This window comes from Chroicocephalus ridibundus, chromosome 9 (genome assembly GCF_963924245.1).
Source record: "Chroicocephalus ridibundus chromosome 9, bChrRid1.1, whole genome shotgun sequence".
In the NCBI taxonomy this organism is placed as follows: Eukaryota; Metazoa; Chordata; class Aves; order Charadriiformes; family Laridae; genus Chroicocephalus; species Chroicocephalus ridibundus.
Window position 1 is genome coordinate 10,698,691 of NC_086292.1, and position 23,746 is coordinate 10,722,436.

The 23,746-nt window shown below is 42.8% G+C and overlaps 1 protein-coding gene across 7 annotated transcripts in view; it reads right to left on the reverse strand.

The window, feature by feature from the left end:
• Positions 1-23,746, reverse strand: part of KIAA1210 (KIAA1210 ortholog) — a 65,400-nt gene that overhangs the window by 21,191 nt on the left and 20,463 nt on the right. For 4 of the 7 annotated variants that reach the window (XM_063347017.1, XM_063347019.1, XM_063347021.1 and 1 more), the window contains 2 exons: positions 12,335-12,411; positions 7,216-7,384 (listed from right to left, as the gene is read on the reverse strand). In XM_063347017.1, the coding sequence (XP_063203087.1) occupies positions 7,216-7,384; positions 12,335-12,411 (246 nt within the window). Of the gene's footprint in view, positions 1-411; positions 606-7,215; positions 7,385-12,334; positions 12,412-18,078; positions 18,127-23,746 lie in introns of those variants that run through there. The other 3 variants (XM_063347022.1, XM_063347024.1, XM_063347023.1) reach the window with 3 other exon arrangements.

A 23,746-nucleotide genomic window follows, 5' to 3' on the forward strand; every position in this document is an offset into this window, starting at 1 on the left:
GACATAGATGTTATTTTGTTGATCACATCCGTTGGGATCTGGTGACGACCATCTTGCCATTTAATTCCCAAGAACTGGATGTCTCGTGCAGGTCCCTTGACCTTACCTCTTTTTCGAGCAAAACCTGCTTTCAGAAGAATCTTGATTATTTTCTTACCTTTCTTGAAAACTTCTTGTGCTGTATTACCCCATACAATGATGTCAACAATGTATTGTAGGTGTTCTGGAGCTCCACCCTTCTCCAGTGCAGTCTGGATCAGTCCATGGCAAATAGTAGGGCTGTGTTCCCACCCCTGGGGCAGTCGATTCCAGGTGTACTGGATGCCTCTCCAGGTGAAAGCAAACTGTGGCCTGCACTCTGCTGCTGAAGGAATAGAGAAGAATGCATCCACAATGTCAACTGTAGCATACCATTTGGCTGCCTTTGACTCCGGTTCATACTGCAGTTCTAGCATGTCTGGCACAGCAGCACTCAGCGGTGGTGTGACTTCATTCAGGCCATGACAGCCTACTGTTAGCCGCCAGTCTCCATCAGACTTTCGCACTGGTCATAGAGGGCTGTTAAAGGGTGAGCAAGTCTTGCTGATCACTCCTTGGGTCTCCAGCCGACGAATCAGGTTCTGGATGGGAGTCAGAGACTCTCGGTTAGTGCGATACTGTTGTCGATGCACCGTGGAAGTAGCAATTGGCACCTGCTGTTCTTTAACCTTCAGCAGTGCCACCACAGAAAGGTCATCTGAAAGACCAGGTAAGGCACACAGCTGTGTAATATCGTCAGTCTCTACAGCTGCTATACCAAAAGCCCACCGATACCCTTTCGGGTCTTTGAAATACCCTCTCTTAAGGTAGTGTATGCAAAGGATGCATGGAGCATTTGGGCCAGTCACAATAGGACGCTTCTCCCGTTTCTTCCCATTCAGGGTCACTTCAGCCTCTACTGCAGTCAGTTCTTGAGACCCACCTGTCACTCCAGAAATACTAACAGATTCTGTCCCTTTATAATTCGATGGCAATAAGGTACACTGGGCACCAGTGTCCACAAGGGCTCTATACTTCTGTGACTCTAATGTGCCAGGCCATCGAATCCATACAGTCCAATAAACTCGGTTATCCCTCTCCTCCTCCTGGCTGGAGGCAGGGCACCTCCACTGTTGAGAACAACAACTACAATTAGAAGTTGAGTTCCTGCGAGGACTGGAGCATCACTTACCATGGACTGGAGCAACCTTCCTCTTGCAGAAATTCCTTCTTCCATCTGCTTTACCTTGCAACTCAAGCACTCGTGCCTGCAGGGCTGGAGTAGGTTTTCTATCCCACTTACTCGTGTCCTCTCCGTAGTTGCAGAGGCAAAGCCACAGGAAATCTTGGAGTGGATCCTGTTTCCCTTGAGTTGGTTTTGTAGGAGGGCGTTTTTTCTTAATGACTGCAACCCGGGTCTGTTCAGGGGAAGAGTGGGATTCTTTCCCCTTCTTAGACAGTTTTTCAAGCAGTTCATGAAGCAGTTTTCTCATTTTGCTCAACTATTGTCTTAGTCATTTTCTCCAGTGTCTCAGCAATGGTCTTAGTTTGCGCAGCCATTTTCTCCACAGCTGCTACATGAAGGGGACGGGAGAGACTGTTTTCATACTGTCACACCTTGTTAGCCACCTCATTTACAGTTGGTGTATCAGTATCAGATCCTCCCCAGACCATTGTTGACAATGTGTGGGAATAATCTGATGGTGCACTCTGCACAAACTTCCTCAATAAAGATCGTTTCCACGGCATTTCATCAGGGTCTATAATCACTTGCCATTTGCTATAAATCACTTCTCGCACAGCCAGTTCTCTCAGGTACTTAATACCCTTTTCCATGCTGGTGCATTTGGTTGGACAGCATTCGATATCATCCATAAAGGGATACCTGCCCTTCACAGCTTCTAGCAGTCGCCTCCACAGACTGATGACTTCTGCCCTTCTCCCCATCACTTTATCAATACCTCCATCTTTGGACAGGTTTCCCAACTGCTTAGCTTCTCTGCCATCTAAATCTATGGTATCAATTCCATCGTCCCAGCATCGGAGCAACCAGGAGACAAGTGTCTCCCCTTCATGATGACTAAAGTCCTTTCTTATATTTCGCAAATCCTTCATAGAAAAGGATTTCATTATTATCTCTGCATCTGAGTCCTCATCCTGTGTTAATGCCGGCTGAGAAGGACCCTCTCCTGGATCTTCCTCAGAGGAACCCTCCCCTAGGCTGTCTGGCTTGGGTTGGTCTTTGTTGTCAGAGGCAAGGGAACCAGCTAACTTTTTCTGTTTCCTGGTCACTGGGGCAACTTGTGCCGGTTCTGCTGGAGTTTGGGTAGCAGCCGGAGCAGTGACCGTGCTCCTTGTCGGGGCTGGAGCAGCCAGTGCCGCTGCGGGCGGGGCTGGCGATACAGGCTGGGGGGGGGGCAGGGTGACTTTGACCGCGGGCTGCGGAGTGTCTGGGGCTGGGGCCTGTGGGGGGGCAGCCGCTGGCGCCGGTGTCGCTATGGCCGGAGCCGTGGCTTTCGCCGGAGCCGGTAGGGGCAGCCGCTGTGGGCCTGGCCGATGCCGGTGCCTGTTGGGGGGCAGCCGATGCTGGTAGCGGGGCCGGTGGCGTTGTTTGTGTCTGTATTGTGTCTCGGGCAGTAATCTGAGTTGTTTGAGTTTCTGCTGTGGCTTTTAGCGGCGGGATTGTCTGAATTTCTACTATCTTTGACTCTGGCCGTGGGGTTTGAGTAGCAACATCAGATGTCACATAAGACTCACTCCTGCACTGATATTTAACTACAAACCACCCCTGCAACACATTCAGGAAACCCAACAACAGAATCACGTACGAATGAAAGTAACATTCACTCTCTAAACAGCCCAAAGGCTTCTCATCCCCTAATTCTGTTACTGTCACTTTGGCATAATCATCAAAGGGTAAAGTAAACTTTACTCATGTAAGACCAAGAGTGTAATTAGCAAAAGAATCCATCTCGGAAGTGTAATTAGTAAAAGACTCCATGACATGATGCCCAAGATATGCAGGTAGAACCATTATCCAAGCAATTATTTCATAAATCTGAAGGCAAATCCACAGCAACATAGCACACTTAGACTATCGCATCCAAACACAGAGTATAAATAAACCACACAATATATTTGACCAGTTAATCCCCACTGCATCAATTAACTTCATACAAAGCTCTCTAAGGACACGATACAAGATGTCATGTAAGAATGACATGATGTGAACTGTCTGTTCTCCCTGAACAAGTTGGAATCCAAACTATTCAGGCAATCTATCAGAGCTCCGTTTGTGGCCTGCGTTGGGCGCCAATGAATCTGTCGTGGTTTTGGCCAAATTGGCCAATGGCTGGCGACAGATGCTACCCTCCAGCCTCTCCTGCACGGAGAGGAGGAGGAGAGATAGATTTACAAGTTTAGAAGAAACTAAACTACTTTAATGGAATATTAATAATAAGATAAAAAGGAAAATAATGAAATAGATACAGTATACACAAAACCGTATTAAGCTCCCAGGATGATGTCACCGGCAGGCACAGGGGAAGTCCCAGGCTGGACTCAGTGATGGGTGGGAACCGGGTTCCAGAGCTGGAGTCAGGAACACACGGATCGAGATCAAAGGCAGAGGAACAGGTAGTGTCCTCCTCAGACGTCGGCCATTGAAGGAAAAGAGTTGACCCTTTGATCCCTCAGCTTTTATACTGAGCATGGGGCAGGTGGGATGGAATGCCCCTGTTGGTCAATTTTGGGTGACCTGTCCTGTCTGCTCCTCTCCGCAGGTGGGACCCCTCTACGCTTTTCCACTTCAGATCCTCTAATGGGGCAAATAACGAAATTAGCTGACCTTGGCTGTTACAGAAATAAGTATAATCAAGAGCCTCTGTGCATACCATTCCTTGGTACAAACTGTCTTATCACTCTGAACGAACTGTTTTAGACCCAACACGCTGTTAATTTCAGAGAGTTAGAAGAGGCCTAGCTAAGAAATAAAATTAATGAACAGAAAGTTGGTTCTGTTTTACCTCAAACCAGGACAACAGTTAACGCTGTTTCACAGTAGGCTAAAATAATTTTGCTCTATGTTTATGTTGTGCCAAAGACAATTTGAGCTCTTTCTCTCACAGTACTGGCCAGAGTTTGTGCTTCCTCCCATTATACGTAATAGTTAATGTCTGTGTTAGTTTCTAGGACAGCAGTTCTACACACAAGTAAGACACTTGCCTTATCTCATCATTAGAGTGAATGAAGCCATCTCATCTTCTTGTGTGTTTGATTTTATTTTATTTACTGCAAAGAATTCATGTGCATTAGGATGTATAAACCTTTTTTGGGGGGGATTTCCTACTTCCTTTACTTGGAATTCTTTAGCAGTAAGAGCTGAGGTTTCCTTATTCTTGAGACTGCCAGTACAAGACTTGTTTCTTTCTTTATCTCTCCACATATGTATCGCGTGTTTGCAAGAGAATGACTGTATTTTCTTCCGGCAGTCACAAAAAGAGCATTGGATTAAATATAGAATTAACTGCAGCTTTAGTACAGATGAGTCTCTTATGTGCAAATATACATTCATGTGTAATTCCAGGCAGTGTATTTATGTTTGTGCTGAAGCTAAAGATGCACTGTTAGCTAAACCCCCAGACGTTTTAGCCACTGTATCTCCACACTGATTTCCCTATACAAATGCTCAATTCATTCATGTGTAGCAACACCTGAGCTGCCATGACTGAGGAAATGATGGGACTCTACGGCCAGCAATAAAGCTGCTCCTAAACTCATCATGGCCTGCGCTATCTTCCACTGCTTGTTGCTTCAAACCCACTTATTTTATTAGTGTTTGAGGTAGGGGAAAGAAAGGTGACACAATTCCTTCAGGCAGAGGCTCTCTCAGAAACAACTGCAGCCCACCAAAGGAGTGAGCGTTCATTAGAAAGACCAGGGCAATATTCCATATTGTCCCAGCAGTTTTTCCTGCTCAAAGCTTTTTAACAGGAATAAGACTATTTGGGACCCAATTTTCCTCTACTTAAGGTCTTTTATCCTTTTGACGATACAGAAAAAAAGTACTCCATGGCACATGCTTTGAGTTTGCCATCAAGGTTTTTCCATTTCCATTCAAAACTCATGCCTCTCGGAAGATAAAGAGGCAGTGGCACATAATGCTCCGTTCCCCTTCACAGATGCCAAATCCCATTGATTCCTCACAGCACCTTGACATCTGGGCACATCCCTTTGGCTGCTACAAGAAGCATTGGCACATCTGTGCATTTGGTCTCTGCTTAGTATTCAGAAAAGTTAAATTTTAAAAACATTACATTATTTAAAATAAAAAAAAAAAAAAAGAAAAAGAAAAACCAGTGCTTCTGCCTCAAGAACAAACAAACAGCAGCATGGTTCTAGGATTGGTTTTGATATTCTGCATGCCAGAAATTGCAAAGCTCAGGGTTCTGCTATAAACCTTCACAAGTTTTATTTCCACTGGCTTTCAGGATCAGGTTTTCCAGAGGATTATGTTGTTCAGCCTCTCTAGGTACTTAGAAAGCTTGCTTATGTGATGCAGGGTCTGGACATGATAGGGTTTTCAAGTAGCACAAACATATCCTCTAATTTTTTTGGATAGTCCATTTAATCCTATCTCTAAGGGAAAAACCAGAAGGGTTTTACTCACTTCCTGATCTCTGGTCTTGCAAAACAGTTCGTAATCACTAGAGGATAGTGCTGAGGTAAACAGCAATTGGACTTGAAGTACTTGGTTAAGAGCAAGAGAAAGAGTTCGCACCCACACTGCCTCTGGAGCAGACGGCTAATTTTAAGCCAGATCCCTCCTATGGGCTGATGGGGTAAACTCAACTTTTCCTAAGCTTTTTGGACTGGGTTAGCTGAGTCATTCTAATTTCCCTTACCCCAGGGGACAGGTTGTGTGGTCACTTACTCTATTGCTGTTATGCTAACAAACAAACTAAAGAGATTGTTGTTTCATTCCCAGAGCATTTTCATTATGTGGTTGCGTAAACACAACAGGGAGAGTGGAGAAAGGTGGGGCAAGGAGAAACAAGCACCCATGAGAAAGTAACATCTACAAACTGTTCCACCAGAAGAAATGTAGTGTCCAGCTCCACCAAAGGCCTTATTTGATGATACAAAGCATTTGGCAGCAAAGCTGATTTCAACATGTCCCACTCCAGTCACCTATTCATGCCCTCTGCCAGTCTTACACTCATCCAAGGATCCCTCCAACAAAACACTGCAAATCATAGGATGTTTTGTCACACTTTGCACATCTGCAGCTCCATGACCCGAGGCTTAGGGTAATCCAAAGAGAAGCCTGGCTGAGGAGCTAAGAGGGGAGTATGAGGGTGGAGGGCTGGAGAACAGCCACATTATAGGTTGCCAGATACCAATCCATGACACCCCTGGCAAGAGACATAACCATGTTCAGAGGGCTGTCCCACCCGAGATTCAGTCAGAGACGTGCAATGGAAGTGTTGTGTACCTTGATGGTCTAAGGTTATCAGTGAAACAGCGTTAGCAGTGCAAGCTAATAGCTTGTATTACACCAACTGAAAAAAGGACAAGTTTTTGAACCAACATTATTCAGGGATCTGAGAATTTCTCTGGATACACCTTAAGGACTTGCAATCCTCACTGACAGGAACAGCCCTTCAGTGGTAGCTAACACAAAACTAGAGGCCTACAGTTGTTATCTATACCTAAATGGCTACGTAAGAAAGTTAAAACAGGAATCTCATACTGATAATACACCGAAAATACTTCTTTCCCTTTACTCTAGCCATGACAGAGGGCACTATTCATACTAAAAACCAGCAACTCAACTTCACATGTATTCTCTGTACTAACACTACTCAAATCATCGTCCTCTTGTAAAGTTGCTGCTGATCAGACCTTCCAGGACAGATTTCAAACACTAAAACCAATCAAAACAATCTGGGCTATCTGCAGTTTTAGACTAAGAGGTCGGATCACCCCTGCCCCTGGCTGCCCTCCCCCTCCTCTCCAGGCTGGTTTTTGAAGCACTAGCAAAGAAAGAGGAAATTCCTGGAATTCCTTCATCAGCATTAGGGCTTGTTTTGCATAAACTTGGACGGAGGTTACTCCTAAGGGGCCAGCTCATGCTTTCATCCTACTGCTGTGAGAGGTCTGCTTTTATTTATTTATTTTCCTTCCCCACCAGCTTACCCAGCCTCCTTCAGTGAATGAAGTGCAGTAGTGTCGAGCACAGAGATGCTGACATCGCTGCTGGACTGGCTAGGTTTTAAATTACTCTCCCCCCTGGGAGGTGGAGGCTCTTTCCTTTTCTTCTTGGCAAAGAAGTTCTTGAAAGTCTGAAATTTGGATTTTTTCTTTCCTGCAACATGAGAAAAATGAAAAATTATGGAAGTCGGAGGTGTTTCTTAGTTTGGAGAATGTTATCTCTTAAATTCTGGAGAAAGCCTCAAAGCTAGAGCAGCCCATTCAGTTTTAGTCAGCTCCTTTGTAAATAATTCAGTGCTGGAGTCCAGTGAAAGGTGAAGCTGCAGTTATTCATTTGCTGCCTATAAAGCAACACTGGCATTAAACTGACAATAGTGGTGCCTACTTAGGTTCCAGTTTATGAAAAATACACCTTATATAGAGAATGTATCTACCTACAACTGAACAGCGATAATGGCAATCATATATCAATAAAAAAAAATTACGTTGATGTCTTTAACTCTTATTGTTTTTTACTTAGCTCAGTTTAGTTCTGCTTTCTCTTTACTCAGTGCTGTAAGGAGACAACACCCGAAGGATATTCAACATTTGGCAAAAAGATTGAAACTGGCAAAAGAATTTATAAACTCTGAAAGCAAAATATCTGTTTCCACATTAAACCACTGCCCCAAAATAAAACCAACAACTCCTCCAAGGACAATGGAGCAAACTTAAATTAAGAGACTGCCCTGCAGGATGTGAAACCCCCAAACATGGCAAGCCTAAGAACACAATTAGAAAACTGTTATTCTGATTTCAGATTTTCCATTGTCCAAATGAAAAGAAATACAAAAAGAACAATATAAACCGTACTAAACATCACTGACTTCTCTCATTTGTAATAATCTAAGATACTTTAACATTCTTATTTGTATTTGCTTTCAATACACAAGTGCTGTGTTTTGTCACTGACCCTTACATTGAGGGGTCAGTTTAGAGTGGTTTGGGACAAACTATTGTACTAAGACTCCTGTGATTGACTTAAATACATATGCAGAGCAATAACATCACTGCATATCTGAGCCAAATACATTGTTCAATTAATACTTTAGAGCAGTTGGCATAATAAATGCTCACAGCTGGAGGATTCCTTCATAAGCAAGGCATTATTTCAACACAATTATTGTCTTCTCCCCGCAGTGATTTAGTTGGCAATGCTCTGTCTCAACGTGTGCCCTGTACATGTAGGGATCTCTGCCAATGGGCCTTATCTAGGTTGAAACTGTGCCACCACACAGCTGCATCAGACAGTAGCCACTTTGAGAAATAAACAATGATACTGAGATCTACTCACCCTGTCTCCTCCCTGCTCTCAAGACCAGTGCCAGCAGCATGTGTCAGGACTTACAAGGATGCTGCTACACTGTCCAGCACGGACTAATGAAACAGCTATCTCTCTGCAGAGCAGTAGCAACCAGGGAAGATCTGTACTGTGCTTTTCAAATCACTGAGACCAAATTATCTTTCAAACCATGTAGAGCAAAACTATCAATGGAGTCGCACTCATCTGAATAATAATGGGATGTAGCACTCCTATGGAGGATTTATCAGTGGAAGACCTTTTTATCTTCCACTGCTGCTTATCAGGCAGTAAGTGAACGAGATAGTCGTAGAAAACATACAGGTTATATTGCCTGCCCCAGACTACGGAGCTGACACTAAGGGTTTTGGATTTATTGAGACTCTCATGGGGCTCAATGAGTTTCATACTGCACCCATAGCAAGAACTGGTAAGAGAAGACAGGTCACACAGCAACCAGGAGGCCACAGTGCCTCTCAAATAAAACAAGTGTGTTGAGTGTCCTTTAGAGACTAATCTTCAGAAATGCCTCCCTACCATTACTGCCGTTCATCAGCAATTAACAATGTATATGGTACTCTCCCAGGAAACTTGTCAAAGCTCAGTTGGTTTATTTTACATCAGCAAAACAAAAGATTAAAAAGTTTCATGAAAGCAGCGCCCCAAAATTATCAATTCAGCAATGTCTGCTAAAATAGTCCAATGACTCAAAGAACAAAATGGCAGACTTTGCTACATGCAGAGAGCCCTGCAACTTAAAGGCAGTCTAAATGAAAAACAAGGACACTGTCATGTACACTGGCCAGCTGACAGTGGTATGGACAGAAAGCAAGTTCGATCCTAGTGCAAGTATTACTCATGAGCTTAATTAGATGCTGGTATTTCCAGCGAAGCAGGAGAATGTTTAAAAAAAAAACCACAAACCCACAACACAACAACAACAACAAAAAAAGTGATTCTAAGGAAATCTAAGAGAAAGAGACGTAAGTCCTACCACAAAGGATAACATTGCAAAGGTACTACTCCAAATACTTGTTTAGATCAGAAGTGATGCTAACTTTAGAATGGAGCCCATGGAAAGGATTTGCAAACACTGCCAATGACTAAACCTCAGCTGGCACAGGACAACACTTGGGTATCACTGTGCAACAGAGTGTCCTCTGATGCAGACACACCAGTTACTTCAGTGCCTTCTCTAGCCTCTAATTTATCACTGATGTGCAGGGCACCCCCCCTCCAGCAATAATTCCTCTGCAGCCGCGCTCTGCTCAGCTGCTTGCCTTCAGCTGTTTCAGATGAATGAGAAAACAGTAAGTTTCCCTGCAGTTCCAGAAGACGGGCACTTGCCATATCATTACGCAAAAAAACATAAAATCACTACGAGACACTTAGTGCCGCATGCAGATGAAAACTGTGGGACTGCGCTATGTGAGAGCATTTGGCAATAAAGACATGGTCCAGAAAGACGGTGTTGATATTCGTTTCCTGCTACGAACAGTTGTGCGCTGGTTTCACGCACCATTAAAAGGATGACACATTTAATTTAAAGGTGCCTACATTTCAGTGCACTGTTAAGTAGCCCAACATATCACTAAATTGGTTGAGTGCTCTATGATACTTGAGCTAATAATATACAAGAGGATCTTACTACTTAAAATGGAAAAAACTCATTGCGTAACAAAAATCCAGTCAAAGCAAGGAGAGGAAACCCAAGCTCAGGCAACTATGCCTATTCCCCCTACACTCACTGACGAATAATGACTCATGATTTTTGAATTCTTAATGTTACCAATCTTCAGCTTTATGGCACTAAAAATGAAAGATTAAAGGCTACTGCCCTAAAAAGCAAAAGCCTTCCCAAAAATCAGTTGCTTATGCTAACTATGATTTAACCCACTATAACAGAAAAGGAGCAGGAGTAAGCATTTTGCTTTCTCTGTAAAGTTTGTTTATTCTCTATTTTTTACTGTTTGGGTACTGCCTATTTCATTGTTTCACCTGTGCACAGAGAAAATTAATGCATGTCTTTCTGCTCTTTGCATGGTTCTTCCCAATAACAAGATAGAAGAGAAAAAGGTGCTTTTTCCAGTGCCAGACTGAGACTGTAAAAAGCATAGGGAAAATCTGAATTGAGAGCTCAATTATCACATTTAGATTAAACAGTTAATTTTGGGATCTTCTGTGCTCTCTGACTTCCTAAGGTGCATTCAATGCACATTTTCCATTTTTTCCTCAAATCCAAGGACAACATACTTTCACCAATAAAAACACATGATTAAAAAAAAACAACCACAGATAAGATTCTCAGAAAATACCATGATTCTAGCTTCAAAAAAACCCACCCTGATATTGCCAGAAAGGTAATTAAATCATGGAATTCAGTAAGGCTAATGGGTGCTGACAGTTTTTGAACAGTGACCTGGTTACTGCCATCAAGAAGGGGCAGCATGCACTGAAAGCCCTCTACTACTAGTCAGACAATAAGGTAAACCTCAAGAAATTAATCTTATTGACTAGACTGAAGGTTGGGAATTTTAGCCTCCTAGAGCCTTTACATCACAAGCCAATTAAAGCTATGAAGAGGAAGAGGTGAGGCAATCCTACGTTACATGGAATGTAAACAAAAGATCCTGAAGTGGCTTTATCCAGGTCCAGTGAAGTGTCTCATGAATGCTTCAGCAACAGAGCAGCAGGCTTTAACTTTTTAAAATTTTGTTTCAGTCAGAGACAGAAATATTCCTGGTGGTTTTAGAGCCAACACTTCAGACAGCAAGCCATCTCCTGCCTTCCCTGTCACCCTGGTCAGAATTTGATTCATTTTCTGAATCTCCTAGTGAACCCACGTACAAAATTTGCATGCGTGGGTTTTGCACAAGTTCACCAGTGTGACACAGATAGCACTGGACTATGTGATAAACTCTATTATAAATTTAAGAAACCAGCTACTGCTGAGCGTCCATTACACTTTCTTCACCCCTGTCTATCTGCCATGCAGAGTTCAACTAACAGTCACTTTGCCAGTTGCTTCTCTCTTCTACCAATATTCTGATGGTCGTAAATGTATTTCTAAAAGATAAAGCAAGATGACCTTAGAAACACAAACATTTAAGATGATTGTGAGACATTAGCCAAAGAAAAGAAAAAAAAACAAGTGATATGACAGCCACTTCTCATGAAATGCCTCAGCCATGATGCTATTCTTCATATTCACCTATCTCCTCAAGGATAGTCTGAACACTGGCAAAGGGGATTTCCTTTAATTAAGACAACTCTTTGGCATAAGTAAGATATTTTCCTTTCTTGCCTATTATTACATTCCCTCACGGCTGTTTGCATCAGCCCATGCCACTAAATTAAAGAATAAGTAACAAATAGTTGTCTGTGGCCAGAAGCAGAGAATGAGGCCGCAGTGCGGGTACTGATACAGCTCGCACAGACAGAGGCTGGCTAACACGCTTAGCTCCCACCTCTGTAGGATCCACCAAAGCAGGCACAACAATCAGCCCTTCAAGCTCTAACGCATGCTTTTAGAAAATCCAAGCTAGAATCGGAAAAGAATATACTCCATCAGTTTACAACCCTCCAGTACTGCACATTAAAAGATCCTTCCTATAACATTGTCAGCTGACAAAGCCACACAAATTATTTTTTTTACACTAAAAAAACAACACAACACTGCATAACAGGTCACTACAGACCCCTCGACCTGAAGAAAATAAATCTTGACTCCCAAATCAGCTATACATTCAGAGAAGAACTGCTTACCTGTGCACTCTTCAACTGTGTCTCCTATTTCAGGTGACTGTGTGACCTCTGTTGGCCCTGTAGCCATGATATAGTCACTGAAATAGAAATGAAAGCATCAGTTAAATTTTAGTCCACCTTCCCAGCAGAATATGGTCTCACCCAGCATGAAGAAACAACCTGGCTGGTTCCTTTCTGAAACTGCATACCCAAATGCTTATCACAAACACGGCTTGCAAACTTCTTTTGTACTTCAGCACAGAACATTTCCTGATTTTTTGGTAATGCTTATTTCTCCAGGCAAAACTTACAAATGAGTCTAATATCTTGCCAGTACCTCTCTCTTTTTAGGAAACCAGGATAAAAGTTTGCATTAATGAAAGATGTCATTAAACTTGCTCAGCAAAGACTGTAACGCTTCCCAGTCTCAGAATAATGAACCTTTATGATTGCTCTTTGCTAGAGAGTGACAGCTCCATGCTACTGTAAAAAACATCTTAAGAGCTCTGCTGCAGAGGGTTCATGTATTACAGTGTCCTCACAGCAGGCACCAGGCTAGTCTGTCAGCATTATTAAAATTAGTTAAGCATCAGCACTGAAGCATCATCCTGGGCTATGCTACATTTGTGGAAACCAATAGATCAAATTTATTTTGGATCCAGTGCAATCAGCTTTTAGCCACAAGCTTTGAAACCTTATCGCAAGCTGGGCTATTGATCAACCAAATTAGCTGATGGCATCATCTTCCTCCCCGATGAAAACAAAAGTCCAGCCTAGTTTTAAGATCATTCAATGTTAACTGGCTCCACTTTATATTTTCCAAGACTCTTAAATGGGTGTCTGTCAGAGACAAAGGAATTAAGCAGTAGACGACCACGAGAGTTACAGTACAAATGTCAAGCAACAATGGAAATGTGACAGTTTAGCAAGGCAGGTCATAAATACTGCCCTTTGTTATGGAAGATATCTAGGTGATACATTTACATAGGTAGCAGTTCCAATATGCTGTGTCAGGACTTAAAGAGTAAGAAATCTTTACAAACAAATGAAAATACCTAGAAACAAATCCCGCTCCCTTTTCTGCATAGACCTCATCTAACAATTTTCCACCTCAAAGTGGTATAACAATACTGCCAAGTTAAGTACCACAAGAGCAAGCAAGATTATTATTCTACACTAATTTTGCCAATCAGTAAACCATTCTATTTCTTCTGTATTACCCACACATTCTATAATCTTTCATGCCCAAAAGCACTGGAACTTTCCTATGAGCTCTCAGATAACCTTACAAGATTAGGTGCACAAAATCAGAGGCAGAAGTGATGGGGCTGTCTAAAAAAAAAAACGGGGCCGGGGGGGGGGGGGGGGGAGCAGACTTCTCCCGGGGAGAAGTGGGGCTTCTGCGAAAAAACAGACCGTGGAGCAAGCCCACCTGTACTAGCCACACAGATATGCAAACTGCCGCGCCGCTGAACTGTGGGTAGAAATGGAAGACATAGACTGCAGTCTTCTGGTTTATAACAGATCACCTGTGAGCCGGGAACACAGGAGTGCATTAACACACTGTAGTTCCAAACAATCTCATCTCAACTTGCTAAAATCAATTAAAAAGTCATTGCAGTGACCAGGACTGATTATACGTTTTCTAAATAAGATGCACTGAGGATGTTTTTGAAACAATTGTTAGACAATATTGAGAAGCAATGAAAAATAAGATTTTTAAGATTTTCCCTTTTGGACGATCATAACCATTCGACTCTTCTCCATTTTTCCCCATATCATCAATTATCCATGAAAATGTCTGCATTTCCTGCATATTTTGATTAAAGTAGCCATGAGCAGACTTTCTCATAGACTCTTTCTCTGTATTAGAAAGAAATTCCGTTCCAATTTTCCCCCTCAACTTTATACACTGTGCATGTTGATTATATTATATTTTTTCTTGCGGGAAAGGGAAATGCATTTGAAATAAAACATCGAGAAAGCACTCAACAAATTTACAAGGACAAACTGGCAACTCCCCAGATGAGCTTATTTTCACAGAATGTGAGTGTGCCTGACGTTTGGCTCACTTAGACCCCTAACTTCTGCTTTAGCCACCTTCAATAAAATCAAAGCAAGAGAAAATGCTGCTTTCAGATCCAGCTTTGTTTTCACTGCTTGTACATTTATTTAAATTACTCGACCATCTCAGCTGCTCACTTAGAATCCATCCAGCCTTTGGAGATATTTTGACGGCTGTGTTTATTATAACTGCAAGCATTTATTTCCAATTGGTATATCTTTTATACAAGCAGAACTATAATTGCAAAGCTCCAAGCAAATTCCAGCTCCAAGGCAGACGCTTCACACTCAAATCAGATGAGCTCCAGCATTAACTCGATTTTATAGATGAGTTCTCTGGGGCATATGGAGGTCAAGTGTCAATTGCCAGGGTCCATCAGTTGTTTGCAAATGTGCCCCATTTAGGACCTAACGGTTTGGCGCCTATGTATACATCATCACAGTATCATCTTTTTCAAGTGAACTGAACAGTGACTTGAGGTGAGGGAAACCATCACAGATTTTTCTAAGCTTTCAGTTAGCAAGTATTTAAATTACAAAAAAACCCAACTTACACTGCAAAGTGTAAGTTCCATCATTACAAGTTTGATGACATACCTGAAGGAAACTTAGCAATTAGATGACACTTAGACTTCAAATTCTGGTGGCAGTGAGTTGTACTTTGCAGAGAACAGCTAACAAATGTTCTGAGCAGCAAACCCTAGCCTGGGGATCAATGTAATGGAGAAAAAGAGGACAAAAACCCCATCAATACAAATACATGTGAGTGCATAGGCATTAACTGATCGAACCTTCAGACGTTCAACACTTCCAGGCCTTAATGACAGCTGACAGATGCAGTGTCAGGATGTATCAATACCATGTACGTTCAGTTCAATCAGCTGTACTAACCATGTGCACCCTGTGAGCCTTTCGAGAGCATTACGCCATTAGAGACAAAGTTTTAAACAAATACTCCGTGTGTATTGATTTTTAGTGATAAAAATATGAGGTTAAATAAATGGCCTTTTAAAGCAGTATTTCTGATACTCTTCAGGCCAGGAGATGCTAGAGGAGAGCTGGGGGAAGGAGCTCGCAGAGGGATGAAGGAGACTGTCTCGTCAGCGGGAAAGCAGTCAAGGGAGAGCAGTGACAGAGTGACAGCTATGGCCAGCCAAGGCAGTGGAGCTGTCAAGTCCCAGCTGCCGTTTGCTTCCTACTAGGAGTGGAACAGTGGGCACATTTCCCCAGTCTGTAACTTTCTAATAATGTTCTTAATCCTCTCTCAAACAGCATTTGCAGTCCCTGCATATGCACAGGCCTCCTGCTGCAGGGCCTCTGCCTGGTCCTGCCCAGTAAGTCCACTGCAGCAATTCCTGTGTAAGGCCATGGAAAAGACTGAAAGCTCACTGAGAGCAGCAAAGATTGACTACATGGTGTTCACCTCTCCTTGCACAGGGTGATGGACTGGATTATTACACCTATGAATTAATGAATTACTTGCAAACAGTGAAGTGGCTTCCTATACAGATGCCATCACAACAATAAAGCTGAAATTACTAGACCCTGTGTGCATTGCCAGGGTGTATTTTAAAGCAATAAAACTACAAAGTTGCAGGGCTTGTTTTACTTTCAAAGTAGGCAACAGGACGTAGTTAGCAATCATCACTACCCTCATCTAGTTTGATGGTTTAGACATAGGCTTCCTGCTAAACTTCCATTAACAATCCTACTGTGTTTCATTCACTTGAAGCTCTTCAACTCATTAAAGGAACTAATGAGTCTTAAGAGAAAAAAAGAAATCTCCAGGAAAAGGACAAAAATCCTCATCTCCCTTTTATGAACTGGGGCAACTGGACAGGTATTTGGAGTGCTCTATGGGAGGGCAGCGATAGGGCAAAAGAAATGAAGTCCCAAGGTAGTGTTCCGACCATTCCCTTTTCCCAGCTGAGTACCTTACTATACATTACTGAATACGTACCTCATATGGGAGGGGAGGGAAGGTGTGGGTGTTGAGGAGGGTGAATACTAAAAGAAGACAAGATGATTCCCTTTCACTGCTTGGTTTGTGTACTTATGGACTCCTGGGAAGTTAACATTGTACAGGACTCAAGTTTCCTGCATTTCACACAGGCCTAAGACAAACAGAAACGCTTTCTGCTCAGCGTCAGAAAAGGGACTCAGCCTCCTTGCTGTCTCTCCAGTGGAGCTGAAGACTTGGAGACTGCACAGCAAGCAAGCTCCTGCCCCACCTTTAGTGTTTCTTCAGCTTCAGTCTCGTGCTTCTGTACAAGCATTCCGGAAGACCTCATGACAGAGAGATGAAAGGAGATGCTGAATCCTGAACAGCCTCTTTCCTATCAAATAAATGCTTGAAGAAATAAAGACTCAAGAATACGAGGCACTGCATTCAGTTAGCATCTTCATAGCCTATAGAAGACAAACAATGGCAAGCAGCCAAGAGAATGAGGTGAGTTTTTTGCCTGGTGCTTTTAAAGACCTATTCCCTTCATGCAACAAAAATTACTCGAAATCAAGCTTATGCTCCAGATTTCAGGACACACACTTTGCACAGCAAGATGGATCGGCATAAGGAAATTCGTGCCCCTCATCTGGTTCTCTAGGCCATGACCCTGCAGCCAGACTCCCCCCAGAACACACTTCAAGCTACTGCAGGACCTCAGAGAAAGCCCCTCTATTTCTCCTGAGCACTGAGTTTCAAAAAAAACCATAGACTGCAGGATGGCTTAGTTTATTCAGATTACATTATGCATCAAAAGGTGACTGACAGGCTAAATTTTTACTCTGTCTTATTAAAGCACATTAGAGGACTTTGTTCTGACAAAATGTGGTTGATTGCTTTCATCTCTGGGAACCCAAGAGCTAACTATCAATGCACCTGTTAATCCAAATGACAGTAAGGGAAGTAAAGTTTACCCTCTGCAACCCCATGGAACAGGATTTCAGAGTCAATCATAAAGTGATAGCAGAGCCAGCAAGATTTCTATTCAATTTTCATATCCCTCAAACACACCAGAAACTCAACAAAGCCCCCTTTGCTCTCCATGCAATGCACCAAGCAAACTGCACTTCAAGGTTCGTGTTCAGGGAACATGCTGAATAGTGTGGGATCCCACAAACAACTTAGTTTAAACAGGGTATGACCCAACTGACAGCAGGAACTGAGATCTGACCTTGCACAGCTGATCCCATTGTACCCTTCCAGAGCACAGTGTTTCTAGGATGAAATTCCAAGTTTATTTGCCACCCCCTAGCTGGTATGTCCCTCGCCAGACTGTGATTGTTTTAGGTAGGCATAAGAGAATAGCACACATGGCAGTTTACATTAGGACTCTTGCTACTGCCTTCACTGCTAACAGCAAGGGGAGGAGTTTATAAAGTTAATGAATATTGCTTTTATAAGTTTCATGAAAGGAGGAAGAGTTTTAGAAAGTTTAAGGTCCTTTTCCAAAGACCACAAATAATACAGCAATAGTAGCCATCAGGAAGTCTGGATAAGCAACTAGATAATATTTAATATCAATAAAATACTCTCCCAGGATCAAGGAGAGGGTCATAATTCCCCATAGCAACAGACAACATTTAGCTCCTACCCGTGATGAGAAATCCAGAGCAAACAACCATTCCCATAAAGAGACCTATTCACAGCTTTCACACTTTGCATTCAGACAGCACCCCCACACCACCCTCTGTTCCCACACCTTGGCTTCTCCAAGAAGGCTTGCCAGAAGACAGGTCCCAATGTGATGAACTCCTTTCACCTACAGTCTGCTTTGAGAAGCCTCTGTCTGACAGTGATTCTGAGGGATTTGTGCTATTCAGCAGTGCCTGAAGCATTATGTACTGCCCTCCTAGAGAGCGTGTGTAACACTAATGGAAAGCAGCTGGTGGGCTGAAGCCGACTTGAAAAAAAAAAGTAACAGGAGGAAATGCCTTTCATACAGTCACACAGGCTCAGTCTGTAATTGTGTGAGAAGCCAAAAGGATAAGAAGGGGGAAGGGCAAATGAGAAAAAAAACATTCATAAGCTACTACAGAAAACAGTGGGAATGCACTCTGTTACCAGTCCGGGAACCGAGAGTAAATGCCTCTGTCCCCTGCATCCTGCCCCATCTCCACAGACTCACTCCCTCTCAGCAGTCATGCCATTTGCTAAATCACTGCGGAACGCTCTCCCTGCACGTGGGGACACGACTGCAGCATACACACACAGACCTGTGTTAACTTAAGCCTGAGGCAGGTACCAGTAGCAGAGCAGCTCTTAGTTTGTACTCAGCTTGAGGGGCCAAACTGAAGACCAAGCTACCATAGTTTTGCAACACTTGGTACCAATGCCAGACAGATTAACCTGGTTTGGACATGCCACTTCAAGCTGCCCTAATACGCCTAATTACTCTGCAGTGCTTATTAGCATGACCTAGTGTAGTTGCTGTCAGTGTGAGGATCTCCACTGCAAATTTATATCTCAGATAATAGAGAAAATATCTACCTGTTTGCCAAAAGCTAAGTAAAATGTTTCTGAATAGCCCCATCCCTGATAGTAATTTATCACATAGTTTTTCCAGTGCATTTTCTGGTCTGCACCAACCAGGAGAAATGTGACAGAACTTTGCTCAAATCAAGACTGGCACTAATATAGTCATGATCTAAGCACACGCAAGACCTCAGCCAATATTTTGTGCCCATTTAAAGGAATGTACATTTAATGTACATTTAAAGGAATGTACATTAAATGACCCGGTTGAATTGCACCATTTGGCATTAGCATAGGAATAAGTCAGTGCTTTTCCCATGTAGTAATTCTTTTGCTTCACACTACCACATGGAGGAAATTTCAGGAAACAGCTGGAATGAGGACCTTCTTCCACTCTTCCTAAAAATAAGAACCAGCAGAGTCATCCAGCAACTGTCCTAAGGAGCTAGTACATTGCCAACAGGAGACACTCTCAGATCTACTTGACATGGATACATTTGGAGTAGTTGGGAAGGAGGGGGAATATGCATTTAAAAATCAACAAGGATGTAACCAAAGGCTGCCTTTGCCAGTTAGGGAGCTACACCCACTAAGCATCACTGCCTTTGTAAGCAGTTTCAAGAGCAAAGCAACAGGAAACGTCAAGCCACTATCGCTAAACAGCAGTCATGCCTCATGCTAGCAGAGCCAAGATGTCAGAGAGTCAAGTATAGGAATAGAAGTAAAGCTTACTGTCTCTGCCTCTTCATGTGGCAAATTCAACAAATACCCATAATCTTCCATCCCAGACCTGGGTGGTGGGCATATTTGGCCACTGTTTTCTAGCTTGTGTGTGTGCTTTTTGCCCCCTCTCCAAACTCCTAATTAATTTTGTTTGACCTGTGGCCTCCCAGCATAAAGTTAGATGACTGATATCTGACCTGTGGTGTGCACAGCCCTGGGAGTCCACAGGCCACTTCGCAGGGTCAGCAAAAGGTAGCTAAGGAAAGGAGTTTACTGTCAGCTGACTTCAACATGCTCTACAGGGGCTTGAAAAACTGCGTGTCTCAGAAAACTCAATGGAAATTGCCAATATCTGCAAACTGGGAAGGTGACAATTATTAGTTTAGACAGTAAAATCTTTGAGACAGAGCTCATCTTTTAAACATATCCTAGCAGATGGAGACTACTGGGCTGGACTTGGGAGAATTGGCTCATTTTCCTGGCTCTGTCACTGGGTAACAGGGAAAATTACTGACTGCTGACAGTAGCTGAGTTATTTATTGCTCAGCCTTGAGCTTCTTTACCTGTGGAATCCAGGTGGTCACACTGAATGCCTGGAAAACTTAATGAGCCCTACGGAGGAGCTAAGCACTACCTCTGCTATGGGAGACCAGCATGCTGGAATCGTACCCGTTGACAATGCTATCAAGTTCTACCACTACACGGAAGGTCAGTAACAAATCCCATGAAATTTTGCAGAAGTAGCCTGCATATCTGCCATGCCCCTGTATTTGAGTCTCACACTGATTTCCAAGATCTTATTCTCACAAAATGTGAAGAATCATTACATCCTGGGCCTGAAAGAGAGTCAGGAGACATTTTACCAAATTAAGCTGTCAAATGTTGCAGGGGAAACGAGGCTGAAACAATAGCAAACTAAATGCCAGAAATGAAACATGGTACTTTAGGCTATGTCTAAAGCTTTCTTTTTTTTTAAGGTTTTTCCAAAACAGTCACTTATCCCTCAATTTGTGGCTTAAAGAACAACTTAAGGATGGGAAAAAATGAAAAAATAAATCTTCAGATAAATCAAACTTCCCAGGACGCATCCTTCCAAGATAAGTTAATATAGATGTTTAATGCCCAGGAATTCAAAGTGCACTCTAAAAAAAAAAAAAGAGAGGCTAACAGAAATTTCCAGGGCTAACTGTGTTAAAAATTTTCACTCTGAAGATCAAACTGTCACAAAAACAGTCAGCCATCTTTCGGCTATAAGAGAGCAAATAAAATGCAGGCTTTGTGGTCTCAGAGACTGCCTTTGGCAGGAAGCTCAGGAAATCTCTCTTCATGTGAAGTCCCAAAAACGAGTCAGGGCAACATTTACTGCCTGTACACACACAAAAAAAAACCCCAAGGCCAGCTCCCTCCTATGTTGAAACATACTGTGTCTGGCTGGCTAAACCCCCTGAGCTTCCACTGCCCATGGGTATTTCTGGAATTCAGACCCCATTTTGGCTGCTGATCAAGGAAGGTCTTGGGTGGCGTCCACGCTTGCAGAAAGAGCTCTTCTGGAGCTGTGTGTGGAGTTTGAGGCTCTAAAGGAAATCGCCTGCTGTCCCGGCTCTTCCTCCTGGCTGCTCTCTCTGGAGCCTCAAGTTAGGCAGCTTCTGAAGTACACTTGGTCTTGAAGCACGTGGAGAACCATTAGAGCCAAGGGAAATCATGAATGTGCTTAAAGCAGTCCCTGAGCCATTTCTGTCCCAAGGGCATCTACCAACCTTTCTCTTTAGTGTGAGCAAACACCAAAAAGGTATCCTACTTCTCCGGGATTCCAGACACAAATACCTCTCTAAAATAGGATCATCTAAAATAAGATTATCCGACCTAATGCTGTTTTGCAGCAATGGAATATCAAACTGTATTCAGCTGTTTTGAAGAAGGCGGTACGGTAGGACCAGGGAGCAGGGACGGTACACGACAGTAGAAAAACCCTGGAGGGTGACACAAAAGACAACAAGGACTGCAAGATTGGGTACTGACAAGTAGGCAATGGCAGCGGGGGAGGGAGGGAATCAGATGGGGACAGACATTCTGTAGGGTCTTCACAGGCCAAGGCTGCAAGAAAGGAAGCAATAAGATAATTTGCATTTTTTGAAGGAAAGCAATGAAATTTCAACTTCTGGAACACTCTTTTCACTAAACTGAGATGATGGAAAGCAGTTTGACTGCTAGAATGAGCCAGCAAACAATTCCTCTGCACCTGTCAGATCTGTATTTTCCCATGTACCCAGATAGCTTGATGATTAACATGATGTCTGCATCATAACTCTGCACTACAGCATTCAAATACATCCCATTTGCATCTGAACTACTATGTGGATCAGAACTGCACTGTTAGATGAGTGATACTTACAAGCCCTGGCAAAAGCGCACAGTTACATATTTCTGAGAACAAATAAGCATAAATGAATTCATCAAGAATAAAAGTCAAACATTTAGTTCACTAATTAGCACCAGATCCCTGAAACTCAGAGGCCAAAAGAAACAACTCCCACAAAAATTTGAAGCTGGAATGCCGCCTTAGCTCTGGCTCGATGGTTAAAAAGCAAAATCAGGCAGCTTTGTCTGCACAGACAAATTACGCTGCTCTGACCGAGAGTGCTACAATCCCCTCTAACAGTCACAAAAATACCAAGGTGCTATAGCATGGTGACAGGACATGACAGAACCACAGAATACCTTGGTACCTGTACACCCATGTGAATGCAGCAGCACACACTGATCTAACGATATTGTTAAAAAATGAATAACGATGTGTGTGTCCCAGGTCTCAGTTTTTTCACGTACATTGTGTTGGAAGTGTTGAGCTACTAGTACAACCCTGACTGTTAACACAGTGATGAACAGTGACAGCTCCGCATCTGCAAGCAAAATCATACAGGATATTAACTGACTGACTTTTTTGTTTGTTTGTTTAAACAGTGACTCCCACATTGGAGCCTTGGAAGGCCACCTGCTAACTTGATACAAATAATTATGAATAATATAACAACAAGATACCAAAAAAAATAATCAAAAAGTCTGCAGTTAGTATTTGCTGTATTCAAAATATTTCTTAAAACTCCTTGATCCATAGTACTTTTACCAATCTTGAAACTGAGCTTGGATCATGCTAGAGTAGGGCACCTTGTGCTCAACCGTTTTCTTACTGCAGCAACCCTTAGGAGAAACTTGGAAAGAAAAAAAAAATCAACCTTGAAATTACATTGGGGTTTTTTTTCTGTTTTCCCACAGACAGACTTATCTCAGATTTTTCCAAGTTTGGCTGGTAATCAGCTCTAGCAGCCTTACACCAGCTCAGGTAGGTTATCTACTGTAAGTACAGCTTGGACCTACTACATTTGTGTCCCACATATCTATAGCCAGTTTTCAGCTTCTAAAGCCAATTCTAGGCCTTCACATCACAGCTATTAAACTTTCTAGACCTCTGTACAAGGAAGAAATGACAAATTAATCTCTCCAGTTGGCTGTAAAGGTACAAACCTAGACACTTTGAGCAGCAGAAGTTTCTGTGTAAGAGGAGAGCACAAGGCAAAATTATGACAAGATGTTTTCATGGCTCAGCCTGGTAATTAATGTAGACAAAAAACCTGACAGCCAAATGGTGCAGAAGAGTGAGAATCACATTCAGCAGATTGTCACAAACCAAGAAGCTTCTGCTCCAGTGCAAGAGAAGTAGGACATGCAGCACCAGAGGTGCACATCTGCCAAATGCTCAGCACCTTGGTGACAGGGAAAGGGCTGTTCTGTTGAAACCAAACAAACGGGCATGCCTGCTTGGAATTCCTCTGGCTACAGCCAGCAAACGCACAGCATCACTGTGGCTGGTAAAACAAACATCATCCAGAGAGAAGCATGAACAAAATGAGGAGGACTGGGAGACATGGAGCGACTCACACGTGTATTAAGCCAGAACTGAACTTCTTGCACAAAGATGAGTCAAATGGAATGAATCGACAAAGAGCAGTATCTTTTTGTTAATAATACAGCACCGTTGTACTCACTGTGCTCAACCGCCTGCAGCGCCATGGCTCTGCTACCTCTTGACTACTGTTGTTCACTCTCTCTACTATTCTTGAGTAAGAAAACAGGACTTAAGCCTGTATGCATTTAATAACAGGCATAGCACTGAA